Consider the following 16251-nt stretch of genomic DNA (forward strand, 5'->3'; position numbering starts at 1 on the left):
ATAACTTTGTTCAAATTGGTTCAAATTGGTACAGTACTTGTGTATGCAATTGATAATTATTGTGAACAAACTGTGAACAAATTGGTTCAAATGAGGTTCCGTTGGTTTTTACCAAATTGTGAACAAACTGTGAACAAATTGGTTCAAATGAGGTTCCATTGGTTTTTACCAAACTGTGAACAAACTGTGATAAAAATATTGTGAATATCAGTATAAATTTTAGACCTCAAAACTTAACCAAATGACATTAAAGATCGTGTATGGATCCAGTACATATCCAAAAAAAATTCCAAAAACATTTTGGTCCACTGCAAGTACATAATTCCTATCTAGTTACTACATTGCCCAAAAGGATTACACACAAAGAACAACTTAGTACATAATTCCTAACTACTTGTTTCTTGTGTTTGTGGCGCCTGAGATCCTTGCGTCAAAAGGGTAGGTGCTTCGGTGGTTGATGCGTTCTTTTGTTTCTTGGTCTTGTTTCCTCCTTTGTTTAATGTTTTCTTTTGTTTCTTTGTCTTGTTACTTCCTTTCGGCAATTGTCGATCCGCCGCAGTCTTTCCTTTGCACGTTCTTGAATTGTGCCCAAAATTCCCACAGCTTTTACATTTAACTGTTGTCAAATTCCTCGGCAACACGTTGCTTGAAATAGGTTCATCATTAGCTTTGTTTCTTTTCTTCTTGGGTCTACCGGGGGCTCTTCTCATGACTGGTGGATTAATTGGTTCCCCTTCAGCTGTTGGCCAAAGTCTTGGACCATTGGATGGTAGAACAATGTAAGAATATGTTGCCATGAAACTTGTTTTTCTGTTCACATCAATTAAACAATATCATTCTAGTAGCAGTATAAGTCAATTAAACAATATAATAGTCCATAATATAGTAGCAGTACTATGTATAGTAGCAGTATAAGTCCACAATATAAGTCAATTTCCAAAATAAGTCCAATATAATAGTCCAATATAATGCTTCAAACCTTCAAGTAACGTAATAATCGGCTTGTCTCTATACTCTAATATAGCCATGTTGAACGCCTCACACATGTTATTCACCTGCAAATCACAATGACTTCCCGTGCGGTATGTAGACCTTGTCCACATCGAAGGTCTTATTTCCATCATGTCTTTCCATGCATCCTCATTTATATCCTTTATCTTTTGCATGGCCCTTTCCCAATCCGGCACAACTGTTGCCCTAGCTGCCTGCCAAAGTAGTTCTTTCATGTGTCCGCCTGGATACTTCTTTTTCCAATTTCCGTACAAATGTTTAACACACAGCCTATGTTCTACGTTTGGTCCCAAGTCAGCAATAGCTGGTACCAACCCCTACAATGAGATAGAATAGTTAATAACAAACACAAAACGTACAATTTTTTTTAGTATATGATACACATAATTAACAAACACAAAATCTACAAAAGTATGATACCTTCTGTTGGTCTGAAATGAATCCATATGACCTTTGTAAAAAATTATTCAGATCTTCTAGTAATAAATCCAAGAACCATTGCTATGAGTCTCTTGTCTCCGCTTCAACCACAGCATAAGCAATCGGGTAAATCTGATTATTTCCATCTTGTCCTACTGCTGTCATTAGTTGACCACCAAACTCACCCTTCAAGAAACATGCATCCAGACCAATTAAAGGTCTGCATGTATAAGAAAATGCAGCTTTGCACGCCTCAAGACACACATATATTCTCTCGAAAACAGGTCTTTTATCAGATACACCACACTTAATCATCACTGTAGTATTAGGATTAGATCTCCTCAGTTCCTCAGCATAATTCCTCAACTTAGAGTATTGCTCTGACTCAGCACCTTGAATTAGTTCTAATGCCCTTGTTTTGGCCATATATGCTTGAGCAGAGGAGAGCTTCACACCCCACTTCTCAAATGACTCTGCAATCAATCCTTTTGGCCTCATCTCAGGTGTATGTCTAAGGATTGGTATCAACTTCTTAGCTAGCCACTCGGTTTTAGCTTGTCTATTCTTGGCAGTCCTACGACACGTGTGATCATTAGTCAGGCTCACTAACTGCCAGTATTGATTGCCAACTCTTTTACTAAATCTCATGTGAAATGGACAATCCTTGTCACACTTGATAACTATTCTTTTGCTATCATTTTTCCTGAAGTGCAATTTTTTTTCTCTCCATTGCAAATGTCTTCACAGCATCTCTAACAAACTGTTTTGTGGCGAATGTCATTCCAATCTCAAATCTCACTTTATCACCACAATCGGACATTTTAAATTTGGGAAACCCATGTTCATAACATTCATCTTCACTTCCTTGAGGAGTATCAAGGTCCTCCGAGTCAACATCATGGCGTTCCTCAAAATCAGCTACTGTTGTTGGTTCTACGCTTGACGACTCATTGTTTGCATCATTGGCTTCTTGCATAAATGTATGACTAGGTACTTCGTGTGTCCAATCCCAATCATCTTCATCCAAGCCTTCAAATTCACTATCATCTAAATCATCAATATCATCCATCACAAAGTCTTCATCTTCCTCGCTGACTTCTTCTTGAACTTCTGCCCTATCCTCAACTTGGACATCTTCCGTATCCCCACCAAGGTCTTCGTCCTTATCCTCACCATGTACTTCATCATCTGAGTCAATGTTTATAGTTTCTTGTTGAGCTTCAACAAACTCCCTCACTTCATCTTCAGTTATAACAGTGGGTTCATCTACCGTATGCTCAACATAAATATCAGCACATTCATAACCTGCCATGTCTTCCCCAAATTTCAAAATGTCTGTATCATCGTTAAGAGGTCTAAGCCCACGCTCAAGAGAAAGCTTTGGATTGTGGTACCACATACATTTGATTCTTACATAACCCAACGACTTGATAACTTTGAGAATCTCCATATATGACATAAAATCGACATCCCATTTACAATTAACTTCATCAACCTTTCCATCTACATATACCTTGCAAGGATAGTGAATCAAATTCCCTCCATGATTAATTCTAATTTTAACAGAATTTGTCTTAGCTGGCCTACACAACACCCAGATGAAAAAACATACTCAGAAATGATTTATAAAATACTCAGTATGAAATAATGTGCATAAAATACATACTCAGTATGAAATACTCAGAATAAAATACATACTAAGCTGGCCCACACAATTTCTTACTTTAACATCATGAAATAATCATAGTTATGAGTGGGAAAATTCAACATACCTTGAACAAAATTTTGGATCCTCCTTAGTCCAAGACGAGGGTGGACAAGAGAACGACATTTCACTGCTCTAGAAATTAGGGATTCGTATCGGGCTTCCACTGATGAAAGGTTTGAACCGCAAAAAACAGCTTCACTTCCACTAATCTCGTTTCGGGTTTAGGTTTGCGGTTGGTTTCATGTTCGTGAATCTCGTTTCGGGTTCGTGAATCTCGTCTTCTGAAGGTGAAACTCGTCTTCAGAAGGTGGAATGTCTCTTAGGTTATTCAATTGTTTTAGGGATTTCTGAAGGTGGAATCTTTCTTAGGCTCCTCTTCATAATTTTATTAATGAATAAAATCTAAATAAAATAAAAATGATTTAATTTTAATTATAATATGACATGGACACACAAAAACAAAAACAAAATGCCACGTATTAAAATAGATGACAACTCATCGCTTTTTGGAGCAAAAGTGGAAAAGGGAAACCAAAATTGTTTAAAAAAAAAATAGGGGGACTATTTTCGTGAGTTGAGACAAATAGGGGGACCAAAACTGTAATTTAGCCTTATATTTTTTATTTTTTTTTTAAGTTGAAAATTGAGACGGATATAATGAAATTTTATTTATTTTTTAGTTTAATTTTCATGAGATTATGAAAAAGAGATTGAGCACTAATAATTTCAAAACATTAAACCAAAAAAAATTATAATCCTATTTGCTGTTAATTTTAACACTAACGGTTAAAAATGATAATGATGCAAATATAGTTTAACCTAACAAATTCCTTTAGAAAAAAACCTATCCAAAAATATGGGACTAAGATAAAAATCCCTATCAATATTTTGCTTAATAGGTAATCTTCAATCTATCCATATATATCAAAATCCATTCAAATACACCACTGATATTGGCAACCTGTTTATTTTAGGTGATGAATTCATAAAACCTCACAATAATGAATAAGGTAAGGAGCTAGTATCTTCCAACTAGAGACATCAAACTATAGTTAGTTAGATTGGGTTAGTTAACCATTATTGGGTCACACTTTGATATTTCCCCTTCAATTGTTAAAAGCTCAATGTGCATCATGCATACTAACTTTATTTCATGCATCTCTATCTCAATTCTTTCTCACCCTTCAATCATTTTCTATTACATTGAAAATCACTTTTCATCCATTTTCACATGTCCCATAAATACAAAACTAGTTTTTGTTTTCAAATAAAATTTAATTTTATTCTAAATCAATTAAAAATACCAAATTTGAATAAAAACCTCTGAAATCAACTTTTACTTATTTAGATTAGAATCAAACATTCACTAATTTTATGATTAACAAGTAAAACAAGACGTAAACTTTATGCATTAATATTTTTGTCCTTCCTAGATTTTTGCCCTATGTTTTGCCGTTGAAGATAAGGTTACATGTACAATATTAGCAATATACTTTTTTTTATTGGAATATTTTCATTACATTAAAGTTATTAATATTTAATATATACTTTTTTTTCAATATGCAATATTCACATATCTTACTTTATTTTGATTGGAATATTTTCATTACATTAAAAAAATTAATAAAGAAAAATAAAATAAAATTGGATGCTTGCTATTAAGGGAAGCAGCAAAATCCAACAACAACATGTGTATTTGGTATTATTCTTAATTTCCACTCTATAATTGTAAAAATAAGTTTGTTTTTAATTTTATTACTCACTAGTACTGAGTTTGTGTTGTGTTGTGTTGTGAGAAGAGAGAGAGAGAAGAAAAGAACAATTTTAATTTAATTTAATTTTTGTTTTACGTTTGTTGCAACCGTTGGATCATTCTGGTTTTCGATCTGTACTTTGGTCGCTGAGACATAGCCATGAATGCTATAGATCCGAGTGTCTGATACAACATTCGTCGCATTGTAATTCGCATTCAACCTCTTCCAAAACTTGGGATCTTAAACGTTGTCGTTGAACCAATTTTGACTTGGGTCAATTTTCCTCAGTAAGCTACTACTTCTACTATGCCTGTGTTGTTGTTTTCATCTTCATTGGTGGCTTAATTGGTCCTCAACTTCAATTTTTGTTTTCAATTAGGTTTGCTTTTAACTCAGAGTCTCATAATTGGGATCTTTAGCTTGTTTGTATTTTAGGGTTTCAAAGGGTCAAATTGGTTTTTGGAAATTTTTTGTGTTTGTGTGTGAATGTTGAGCTATTATTGAGTCATTATTGCATTTTTAATGGTACAGTTGTTCCTATTCCCAACGGGTTACTATTTTAATAAGTTGAATTTTCTTTCGTTTCTATATTTATGATGTTTTGTTGACTCAGTCTTAATCAGTATGATGCTAGTGTTTATTGGGTATTTCATCTATGAGCCAATAGAAGCTTTCTCTTTTTATGTTTTGTTTTGTTTTTTGTGCTGAAAGTGATGATTGGGGGTTTGAATTTGTTGTAGGTTTGGGAATTGAGATAAATTTATGGGTGCTACTGGTTAGGTTTTGTATTTCGGTTTATTTGGAGGGGTTGTCGTAATACTTGTCGGATACTGGTTTGGGAAGTGGAGATGCCGCCTTCCCCAGCAATGAGATACTCTCCGGGGAGAGAGGCGAGAGGAGATGGTCACAAGCGGAGGCATAGTCTTGAAAGTGGGATACTTCTGCGGGGGAATGATGACGATCTTGCTTTGTTCAATGAAATGCAGACTAGAGAAAGAGACAGTTTTTTGCTTCAGTCTTCAGATGACTTGGAAGATTCGTTCGGTAATTTTCTTTACTGACTTATTATGAAAATGTTGAGCCCTTCTTTGGTTGATTCATTGGGGGATATTTATTGGTACATTTCTTACTTTTATCTTGCGGGTATTTTTTTTTTTCAGCTACAAGGTTGAGACATTTATCGGATGTTAATGTTGGTATCACCATTCCTGGTCGGCGAGGAACTAGTGACTTGCTTAATATAGATGGTGACAAGGATGACTATAACTGGTGAGTTGATTCTAACTGTTTGAAACTGTCTTTGTTTATACATTAGAATGCATGAATGTGGTTAGACTATAATGTCGATTTCTTGATCACTAAGCCGTGCATCTGTTGATTTCTGGTCACCACTGCTTATATCACTGAATCAATGTCTGTATTGGTCATTTTAAGGTTATTGACACCCCCGGATACACCACTGTTTCCTTCAATGGATGAAGATCCACCATTTGCTAATGTTGCAAGCAGGGGAAGGCCTAGTAAACCCATTTCCATATCAAGATCTTCTACGGTGAGATTTTGAAATCATTTTTATTATTATATTGCTGCATTATTAGTTGGAAAAGTTCCTTTAATTTTCTCCATCTCAAATAGTGTGATTGGCCTTATACTCCTCATTCATCATACGTTGGATGACTTTGTGTTTCAGATGGAGAAAAGTCGCAGAAGCAGTAGGGGCAGTGCAAGTCCAAATCGTTTAAGTCCATCTCCTCGTTCGGGAACTAATATATCGCAAGCAGGAGGAAGGCCTTCATCCTTGCCAAATTACAGTCCAACGTCCTCAAATTTACGGTATGCTACTCCTACAAGAAGATCATCTCCACCTCCCAATAAGCCCGTTACACCTGCTTCCAGGTCTTCCACTTTTACTCCACGGAGGTTGAGCACTGGTTCCAGTGGCTCTATTGTCTCATCTGGAGCTAGGGGGAATTCCCCGGTTAAGACAACTCGTGGAAACTCTTCATCACCAAAGATAAGGGCATGGCAAACTAATATACCTGGCTTCTCTTCTGAAGCTCCTCCCAACCTCCGTACTTCGCTGGCTGATCGACCAGCAACTTATGTGAGGGGTTCATCTCCAGCATCGAGAAGTGGTAGGGAATCCACGCCCAAATTCAGCAGGCAATCAATGTCTCCAACTGCTTCTAGAAGCAGTAGCTCTATTCAAAGTCATGATCGAGACCCATTCAGCTCACGCAGCAAAGGTTCTGTTGCATCATCTGGCGATGATGATCTAGACTCTCTTCACTCCATCCCAGTGGGTAGCTTAGACAGATTGAGTTCAAGAAGAGATGGTTCATTTTCAACCAACAAAACTCCTGCCATTTCCAAGAAATCACCCAGGATGATGTCGCCAAATTCTGCTCCTAAAAAATCATTCGACTCTGCTTTCCGTCAAATGGTATTTTGTCATCTAATTTACTTAAGTAAATTTCTTTGACAATCATTATATGGGTTTGCTGCCAATTTGTTGTCAGGGAGTTATGAAGTGTTTAATTTTCATACTATCCGATTTTTCATTTGCTCTTGTTATATTTGATTTCAGTTGCACGTTTTCTTACCTGTATTTTTATCAAAAAAAATTACACTTGACTAGACAATGATTCCAAGCCAATGGATTCTTATCACGTCATTATAATATAACATGCTTGCACTAGGAATAGCCTGTAACAAGGTTTTCCATTGGTTGATACTTAGATACTTGAAACCTTGGTGATCTTGTTTCAGTGTAAATATTCATCACAGGTAGATTTTGGTGTCCTATTGGGTCTAACCTGTGCAATTCTACATGCTCCATGCAGGATAGAAAAAGCCCTCAAAACATGTTCAGGCCACTTTTATCAAGTGTTCCCAGTACAACCCTTTATGCTGGAAATGCAAATTCCGCACATCGATCCCTTGTGTCTAGGAACTCCTCCACTGTACCAACCAGCAATGCGACCTCTGACCGAGTAACAACTTTTGCTTTAGATACTGAAGGGACTGACCATAGTCAAGATGATATGGCAAGTGAAACTGATAAGATGTTATATTCTGATTTACATGAAGAAGTGTTTGCCTTTGATAAGATTGATGGACTAGATGCCAATATTGAACATGAGATCAACAAGGAATCAGTTGATCTCCTGCAAAATCAAAACAGAGGCCCCAATACCGTTTTTGGTCCAACTGATGCTGAAGGCAATGAAAGTTCAGAAACTTCACATGTCAGAGATGTCATTTCTGAAACTGGTAGTTTTGAAAACACAGCAATCTGTTCTCAATGTGGTTGTTGTTTTCAAGTCATTATTCAAACTGAGGAGAATATTGAGCTTTGTCCACAATGCAGCAGGAAAACCACATTGTTGAGAGCAAACCTCCCTGAGACAGTGTTGGCTGCATCTGGAGGTTCTTCAGCGATTTCTATAAACTTGCCCAAAGAAGAAGAAAATTCATCAGCTGATACTAGCCAACTAAGGACTGCATCTGAACTTTCTCAATCTCCCTTTGGCGAACATGGTTATGACGAAAGTCAAGCTTCGTGCAGTGAACTAAACCGGGTTCGCTCACAAAACAGTTCAAATCCAAGTTCACTGAGGGAGGGAGGTGAGCATATGTCTACAAACTTGCTAGAGATGAACCAGTCAGGAGTTTATTACGAGAAGCGCAGCGATGAAATTGGGGATCAGCTGTTGGATCACTACAGCGATCACCCAGATATAAACATGGACCCCATGGAAGGCACTGGCATTTCTGTATTGCTGAAAAGCTCCAGCAGCAACAAAGGACCTATTGTTCGGGCAAGGACTTTTACTGCCACAACAATATCTTATGACGACTTGTCTCTTTCAAGAGACAGTTTAAACAGTATAAGAAGCTCGACAAGACCTGGCAGTTATTCTGCATCATCATCTACTGATTTTAGCTCTACTAAACAAACAGAGTTTCGGATGCACAGGCAGTTGAGTGCCAGGAAATTGGACGCGGACTGTGGATATGAGTTAAGGATTAAGCCTCCAAGCACTGCCGGTTCATCTTTCTCTATAACTTCAAACCATTCTCACCATGAAGTAGGTCTTGCAAATCAAGAAACTTCCGGCAACACAGAATGTAGCCTTGTGGAGGAGATACCTCAACTTCTACATGAAAATCAAGCTTCAGAAAATGCAATGCCAGATGTAATTGAAGCTTCTCCTATCGATTCAACTTTTGTTGAGGATGAAAAACTAGAAAATGATGATAGTAGTAGAGGAAATAATGCTTGCAGCTCAGAACTTTTAAGCCACGCAACTGGTGTTCGACCTGATAACAATTTAGTGACATCAATTCCAGATCCCGGGGATTGTATTTCATATGAAAATGTTGAAGACCATTCAGATATTGCAAGGAGTGTTTCAAATACAGAAACGTCGGTTAGGACTCCAGAGTCATCATGTCATGAGAATCTTGATGTGCAAAGTTATGACGATAATGAACTGAATGGTTCGGTTATTGCCAACTGTTCTACAATCACAGAATCAGAAATTGAAGGGGAAGATCCTGATCTGGCATCAAAGCGCGCCCTCGATGACTTACAGGAACTTTCTGCTCGAAATCCTTCCAAAGATTGTCACACTGCTTCTGTTTCAGAGCTCAATGCACCCGAGTCCCATGGCACTGGTACGGTATTTACTTGTATTGAGATTTCCATGGAAAGATTTTAGTACTAATTATTGAGATGAGAATTTTAGCTTCTCTTCTCAAAGATGCACTTATTTATGCATACACCGAGCATTGCATAGAATTTTGGGCAATTTTATGATACAGAAAACTTTATAGGAGGACAATTTAATCTCAGTAAAAAACTGCTTCTGATGCTAATAATGTGATACTAAAATATATTATCGAATTTTTGGAGTTAAGATAGTTCTGATATTTTTTCTTGATTCATTTTTCTGAAGTTGTAAAATCAGTGATATATAAATTTCCACATACATTCTTTGTAGAAAATTATAACATGGCCAATTTCTAACTGTTCTCTTATGCTTTATGTCAGAGGGATCAACAGTTACAGTGGAGTGCAACACTAGAAGCCTGACACTTGAAGAGGCAACAGATACAATCCTTTTTTGCAGTTCTATCATCCATGATCTAGCTTATCAAGCTGCAACGATAGCAATGGAAAACGAATGCTCGGGTCCATTCGAAGGTTCTGAACCAACCGTAACTTTATTGGGGAAACCCGACCTTGACAGAAAGGATATTCGCAGACGACCTGTTAGCAAGCGTCCTGTAAAAACTCCAAAAAGCAGACCAAAGAGTGTCGAAACTGGTGTCAAAATTGTTTCTGGCAAAACGGAGAATGATGAAAATATCGACGAGTCTTTCACAAATAATGTCGGGCTTCCTAACAAAGTAGATAATAGTATGAAGCCCCCAAAGCTTGAATCAAAGTGCAATTGCATAATAATGTGAGAGTGCAATGCTTTCAATTCCAGCACACCTATACTACAAGATCTTAGCCAAGTTCTTGAGTGTTTATGGTTTTGATTGGGATGATAATAACCATTGCCAATTGGTTTATGTTGATTCTATTCCAATATATTTTGTAACAAATGCCACGTTGTGTTTGACATAGTTGTAAAGTTATTATTTATTTTTTCTTACCTTTTTCTGTTAGTAGGCTATTATCAGTTATAAAGCATTTTGGAGGATTGTGCTGTGTCTGTGCCCCCTCCACATGCTGCATTCTTGTTTGTTATATCAGCTAAGTGATCCATTAAAGGAAGTGTGAAAAGCATTCATATTCATTGACATTGTTGCCACTGTTTTCCTATTTCCTTGTTTGGCTTGAGATTGAGTGAGTGGACAAATATCCACGTACATGTCATGTGAAGTGTCTGCCCAACCATGACTACTCAAATGCATTGTAGACATTAATTTTCTATTTTTCAAAGATTAAGTACAAACCACAAGATTTTTTAAGAGTTAAGAGAAATTAATACGATGAAAAAATAATTCAGTTTCAGCAATTAAGTGTTTTTAAAAACTTTAAGGTAGCAATCAAGGTGAATTATTATACACTTTAATATGGTGGAGGTGGACCATGTGGTCACAATCTCTCACATACACATACACTTTCAGATAATATAATAATAATAATATATGATATATTTTAGGAAACTTAGAAATTTTGGTCTTCTTTTTTAGTTATCCAGAAATATATATTATTTTAATCTTAGTAAGCAACATTATAATTTGATATTTAGATAATTTTTTTAAAAAAACTACAATTATTTAGATAATTTTTTTAAAAAAACTACAATTTTTTAATGTGATAGCACAATATCAATATTAATATTCCCACAAAGCATATTACTCCCTCCGTTTCTTTTTAAGTGTCGTTTTAGAAGAATTTTTTTGTTCCTTTTAAGTGTCGTTTTAGAATTTAATGTTATAGTTTGTCATTTATACCCTTATTTTCTCAATAACTTCACCTCAAATTTTTTAATTAGTTATTGGAAAAAGAGAGTGTATGGTTGAATTTATTTGGAAAGAGAAAAATAAATAAGGATATAATAGAAAAAGTAACTCTAATAATCCACTATCTTGGTTGAAGAGTTTTTTGCTAAAACGACACTTAAAAAGGAACGGAGGGAGTATATTATAAAAATATTTAGAACAAAATATGATTATGCTTGCAATGAGCTGTCTATTGTAATCACGATTAGATTTGCATGGATATTCTATCACTTCTATGAGTTTTTAAGCTGATCCAAACAAATGAAAATGTTTTACCAATCTTTTATAACATATTTTTTAACTTAAATATGTTATACTAAATTTATTGTTCTTTGTGAGATATAATATCTATAGCATTGAAGCTTACTTCTCTTTGTTGACAACTACTTTTTTTAGTAACCATAATTGATACTATAACCTTGAGACCACTTTAATCTTAAATCGATCATTCTGCTTTTTCATCTTCTTATTTTCATGATTTCATTGATATGAAAACACAATAGCGCAAGGCAACAACACAACCTTGATGAAATATTCTTTTGCTGATGCCCATATCTGTTTGATTAAATTTTTCAACCATGCGTCTTTTGTATTGTATAGAGAAGAGACACAATTTCACAATACAATGATTTCTACTCATAGAAGGTTAGTATTTTTCTATTTCAAGGGTTCCAATGTTGGCCTTGGGGGCTGGGGCAAGTATGAGAGCAAGAGTGTTTATCATATGGTTTCTCATTAAAAGATTCTACACCTATGTAGTGATGAACGAAAAAAATGCAATATCGAAAATCATTAAAAGTGATTGTATTTTGTTTATGGTATTGGATGAGTCTTTAAGGGCGATCAACTAATGGATATCTTGAAAGATGTATGAGTATTCATGCCATAAGTCAACATGTCATTGTCTTGATGACCTGATTCATGTTTCTCATGGGACATGGAAGATCGGAAGTCACATCATAGTATTTTAAAATCATCTATAACAGACTCTTACCCTCAGCGCAAATGGGGGGCTTGTTTTGGATGCAAAGTTGTTAGAGAGAATTCTCATATCATTTATATTCAATGTGAAAAGTATACTTTTTAGATGTCGTCTTACTTTCTCCTAGGCTTTAAAAGATGCTCTTTATAAGTTGGTCGCTTAATGGAGGTCTTTAGGTGATTGAGTTTGGTAGTTACTTTTTTCTTGTTCTACTTTACAGGCGATGAAGCCTCAAAATAAACATGATATGAGTATCAAAACTCCTTGCAACAACATCACATTTTGGGGTTGCCAGCTGCTTGGAGATACGCAGATGGTTTTACGAAATTAGTTGATAGTGTGTTAGACAAAATGATTTAGGTCATGAAGAAGTTTGTATTGAGGATAAAGATAAAAATACAAGCGGTGGTGTAAGACAATGCCTCTACAAGGTTGTATATGAGCATTTCACATTGGTTGTGAAAGTGTTGGGGTCATTCAGGGTGACCCTTATAATGGAGATACAATGAAGGTTTTGGAAGCTAAATACTTGTACATGTCATTTCTGTCTATTCATACCACATTTTTCTATGAAGCTTCCATAAGATCAAAGTCTAGTGCAAACTTCTTCTCCATTCTTGGTATCTTAATGATAGGATCATCATAAAATATTACGAGGAGGTGGATAAAGCCCTTGAAATCTTTCAAGAGGTAGGTTAAGGATTGAGCCTTGAATTTAATATTCATAAGACAGAGATCTTTTGGCCTTCCTGTGTTGGTAGCAAACTTCGTCGGGTTTTTTTCTCTTTAGACATTGTGACGGTGGTATTGAGGATGAAATTTCTTAGAGGGGATGTTAGTCGAGATAAGAGTTCAACCAAGGTGGTGTTCATGAAGAGAACTGCCCGAGTTGTTGTGTTAATGCATCTACTTCTACTTTGATCTTGCATGGGGATCACTAAAAAATTTTGCCTGAGAATCTGTCAGTTAATTCACATGAAGGAACCATCTATTTGGTTTTGTGGAACAATGTGCTTGTAGGTTTAATCAAAAATTGATCAAAGACAAAGCTAGTCTATCATGGTTTTGTTTTGATAATGACAACTCATGAAGATATATTCTTGACGATGACTCGTGAAGATACAACCTTTGATGATAACTTATGAAAATTTAATATGATCTTAAGGCGTAAAAGACAAGCAACTATATTTAAGCGGTCAAAGATGCATAAGACAGTTTATTCAGAGATCTTTCTCCGAATAAAGACGAAGAATTGGATTTTAATGAACACCGAAGATAGCATTCAACTTGAAGATATTTCAAGCCTCATCTCCAGGAAGACTCGAGAAAGTGCTTATATGATTTGTGTATTTAACAAATTCTTGAAGCTTTAGAGCATGAATGAAAGGAAGTGTGAAAGCTAGTCTGATCGTGTTTGAGTGATCAGTGCTTTTTTAAAAACACAAAGGCGTTATCATAAAGTAGCATGGCTAAATTACACACTCACTAAAACTTTTTTTAAAGCCTTTATTCCTAAAAAACAACATAAAAATGTTTGGAGCCTATCCAGATGAATTAGGAATTGTCATAACAATTTAAACAAATTTTTTGAACTGTCTACTCGATTGGACCATATTTGATTGGGTTAGTGTAATTAGTGTCCATAATCGTTTAATTAAATGTTTTAACGAAATGAACAACTATCTTTCAAAATCTTCCATAATGGGCATTTGTAATCGATTGTATTTGGGCATCCAATCAATTGGGTTGAGGAGCCAATGATTGGAACATTAAATTGGCCCATGGATATTTTCATTTTTTATGTCAATCTTTAGCCTACAATTAGAGACATATCCTTTCACATTTTCACACTCATAAACATGATCTCTCTCTCTCTAAAAAATATGTTTCTACTTTCTCTTACTTGAATTCAGCTACAACGCTTCGAGAAACTTTGTGTGATTATGTGAGGAATTGTTGTTCTCGAAAGGGTGAAACTGTAAATTCTCCAAGATCTATTTTCTCTTAGTTGAATAATTCTTCTTAAGGAGTGTTTGTTTGGGGTCAAAGGTAAACATGTTTGATTCGTGAGCTCAGCTCATGTAAAAGCTCTAACTTGATTCGTGAGCTCAGTCTGTGTAAAAACTCAACTTGATTCAAGATTAGCCTGGTGTAAAACCCCGGTTCAGTTTGTGGCAACCAGTGTAAAACCATAACTCATTTCAGACGATAGCCAGTTCAGAACTCCACATTAGTTTGAAATAATTTTGTATAAATTTCAAGGTTTAAGATTGGAGACTACCTGCTCAAATCTTGTTTGTGTTTGGAAGGAAGATTAACTACTTTAGCCCATTGTTCATTGTTTGGTTGGAAGTTAGCCTGAAATTTCATTTTCCTTGTATAAGGGGGTTCATAAGCTTAACCTACTAAGAACTTATAAGCATTATTGGATACTCTCAAGATCAAGTATTATGGAGAGGATAAGGCACTTTATTTAGACCAAACATCTTCTATAAATTATGATGTCATCTCTTTTCCCTTATCTTTTTATTTTTGACATATTTTCTTTCGGCTGCTATTACTTAAATGTTTTCTTAAAATGTTTTTAAGTTCTGAAATTCTAAACAATATTGTTTTAAACTTTTGTGTTTTAAACCCCCCACAATTCATCCCCTATTGTGTATAGTCACATGTTCAACATATTTGATATAGAGTTGTGAAGGTCTATTAAAGACATCCTGGTTAGTGGAGGTCCTTTCTTCTAGGACCTTCAACGGAGGATGGCTTCTTTACCTATTAGAATCGAGGAGTTGAGTTTGTACTCGGAAGTAGAGGCTTCCTCGTAAACTTTTGTGGTTTCCATAGCCCAATCTTGGATCTTACAAGATCATATATTGAGAGACTGTGGATATATTGCCTGCACTATGATTTTAATTGAGTTTCGGATGGTCTTGATGATACGATTCTAAAATTTGACCTTAGCAGTTTTACTAGAAAGGACATCGTCTTCCCTAAAGTCCATTATGTTTTGGCCAATTTTTTTTTTAGTAAAAAGTGTTCAGGACATGAAAGTAAAGTTTGGCATGGTCACACAAAAGAAATAAATTTTTGGTTGTTTGCTAGTAGCACGTACTCGGGACTTTCTCCCAATTATTCCTATTGATAAGTTATGTTTGCATGTGTCAGTGGTAGAGTAGCGTATTATCCTTAGATATTGATTTATGATTCCTTTATTTTATTTTGAAAAAAATTACCCTATTTTTCGAAAGGTGTGCTTTGATACACGAAGAATACACATTTCATTGTAGGGAGTCTCCAAAATTCAAATATCAACATGAATTTGTTATGGGTGTTTTGTTTGTTATATTTCGGAGGGCAAGAGTATCTGAGAAAAAATAGACGCATGTGAATTTATTGATTGATCCACATTACGAAATATCAACATTTAGATTAACATATGTTATGGTGTACAAACAGGGTAGGGTGGAGACATGCATGTGTAGACTTGATTGAAAAATTTCCACTTGTAGGACCGGAAACTAAAGGTATGAGAACATATTGTTAAGCTATGAACACAATTTTTAAGATAATTGGTTTTTTCTTCCAAACAGAAATTGTTATCCGGCTGCCTTCAATTTCTAAGTAATCTTTTAAATTATATTTATATCTAGTTAAAATTTAATAATTGATTATTACCGTCCAAATGAGAGAATATTAAATTAACTATATGAAAATATAATTGATAGTATTAAACAATAGTTAATTGATGATTACATGTTAGTTTTTGTCTTCTAATGGACAAAGATGAATTTTCTTTTTATGCTAAGTTCGATGAGAAGTCTCTCTTCTAAGCTGTTTATTTATTTTATCGCCAT

At 35.3% G+C, this 16251-nt stretch overlaps 2 protein-coding genes across 4 annotated transcripts; one reads left to right on the top strand and one right to left on the bottom strand.

The window, feature by feature from the left end:
* Positions 1-386: 386 nt before the first annotated feature.
* Positions 387-2079, bottom strand: LOC131658103 (uncharacterized). The gene is made up of 3 exons (XM_058927437.1): positions 1540-2079; positions 991-1328; positions 387-810 (listed from the first exon to the last, which is right to left on the bottom strand). The coding sequence occupies exons 1-3, from the start codon at positions 2077-2079 to the stop codon at positions 387-389; spliced, it is 1302 nt and encodes a 433-aa protein (XP_058783420.1).
* A 2657-nt stretch (positions 2080-4736) lies between these two features.
* On the top strand, positions 4737-10707 carry LOC131661510 (uncharacterized). 3 transcript variants are annotated; one of them, XM_058931077.1, is made up of 7 exons: positions 4737-4838; positions 5634-5937; positions 6054-6162; positions 6328-6445; positions 6584-7336; positions 7737-9573; positions 9950-10707. In XM_058931077.1, exons 2-7 carry the CDS (start codon positions 5742-5744, stop codon positions 10366-10368), a joined length of 3432 nt encoding a protein of 1143 aa, XP_058787060.1. In that variant the 5' UTR covers positions 4737-4838; positions 5634-5741; the 3' UTR covers positions 10369-10707. The 3 variants fall into 3 exon arrangements, with proteins under 3 accessions (XP_058787060.1, XP_058787059.1, XP_058787058.1); XM_058931076.1 differs by lacking the exon at positions 4737-4838 and adding an exon at positions 4852-5272; XM_058931075.1 differs by lacking the exon at positions 4737-4838 and adding an exon at positions 4852-5180.
* Positions 10708-16251: the final 5544 nt, after the last annotated feature.

Source organism: Vicia villosa, linkage group LG3, assembly GCF_029867415.1.
Source record: "Vicia villosa cultivar HV-30 ecotype Madison, WI linkage group LG3, Vvil1.0, whole genome shotgun sequence".
In the NCBI taxonomy this organism is placed as follows: Eukaryota; Viridiplantae; Streptophyta; class Magnoliopsida; order Fabales; family Fabaceae; genus Vicia; species Vicia villosa.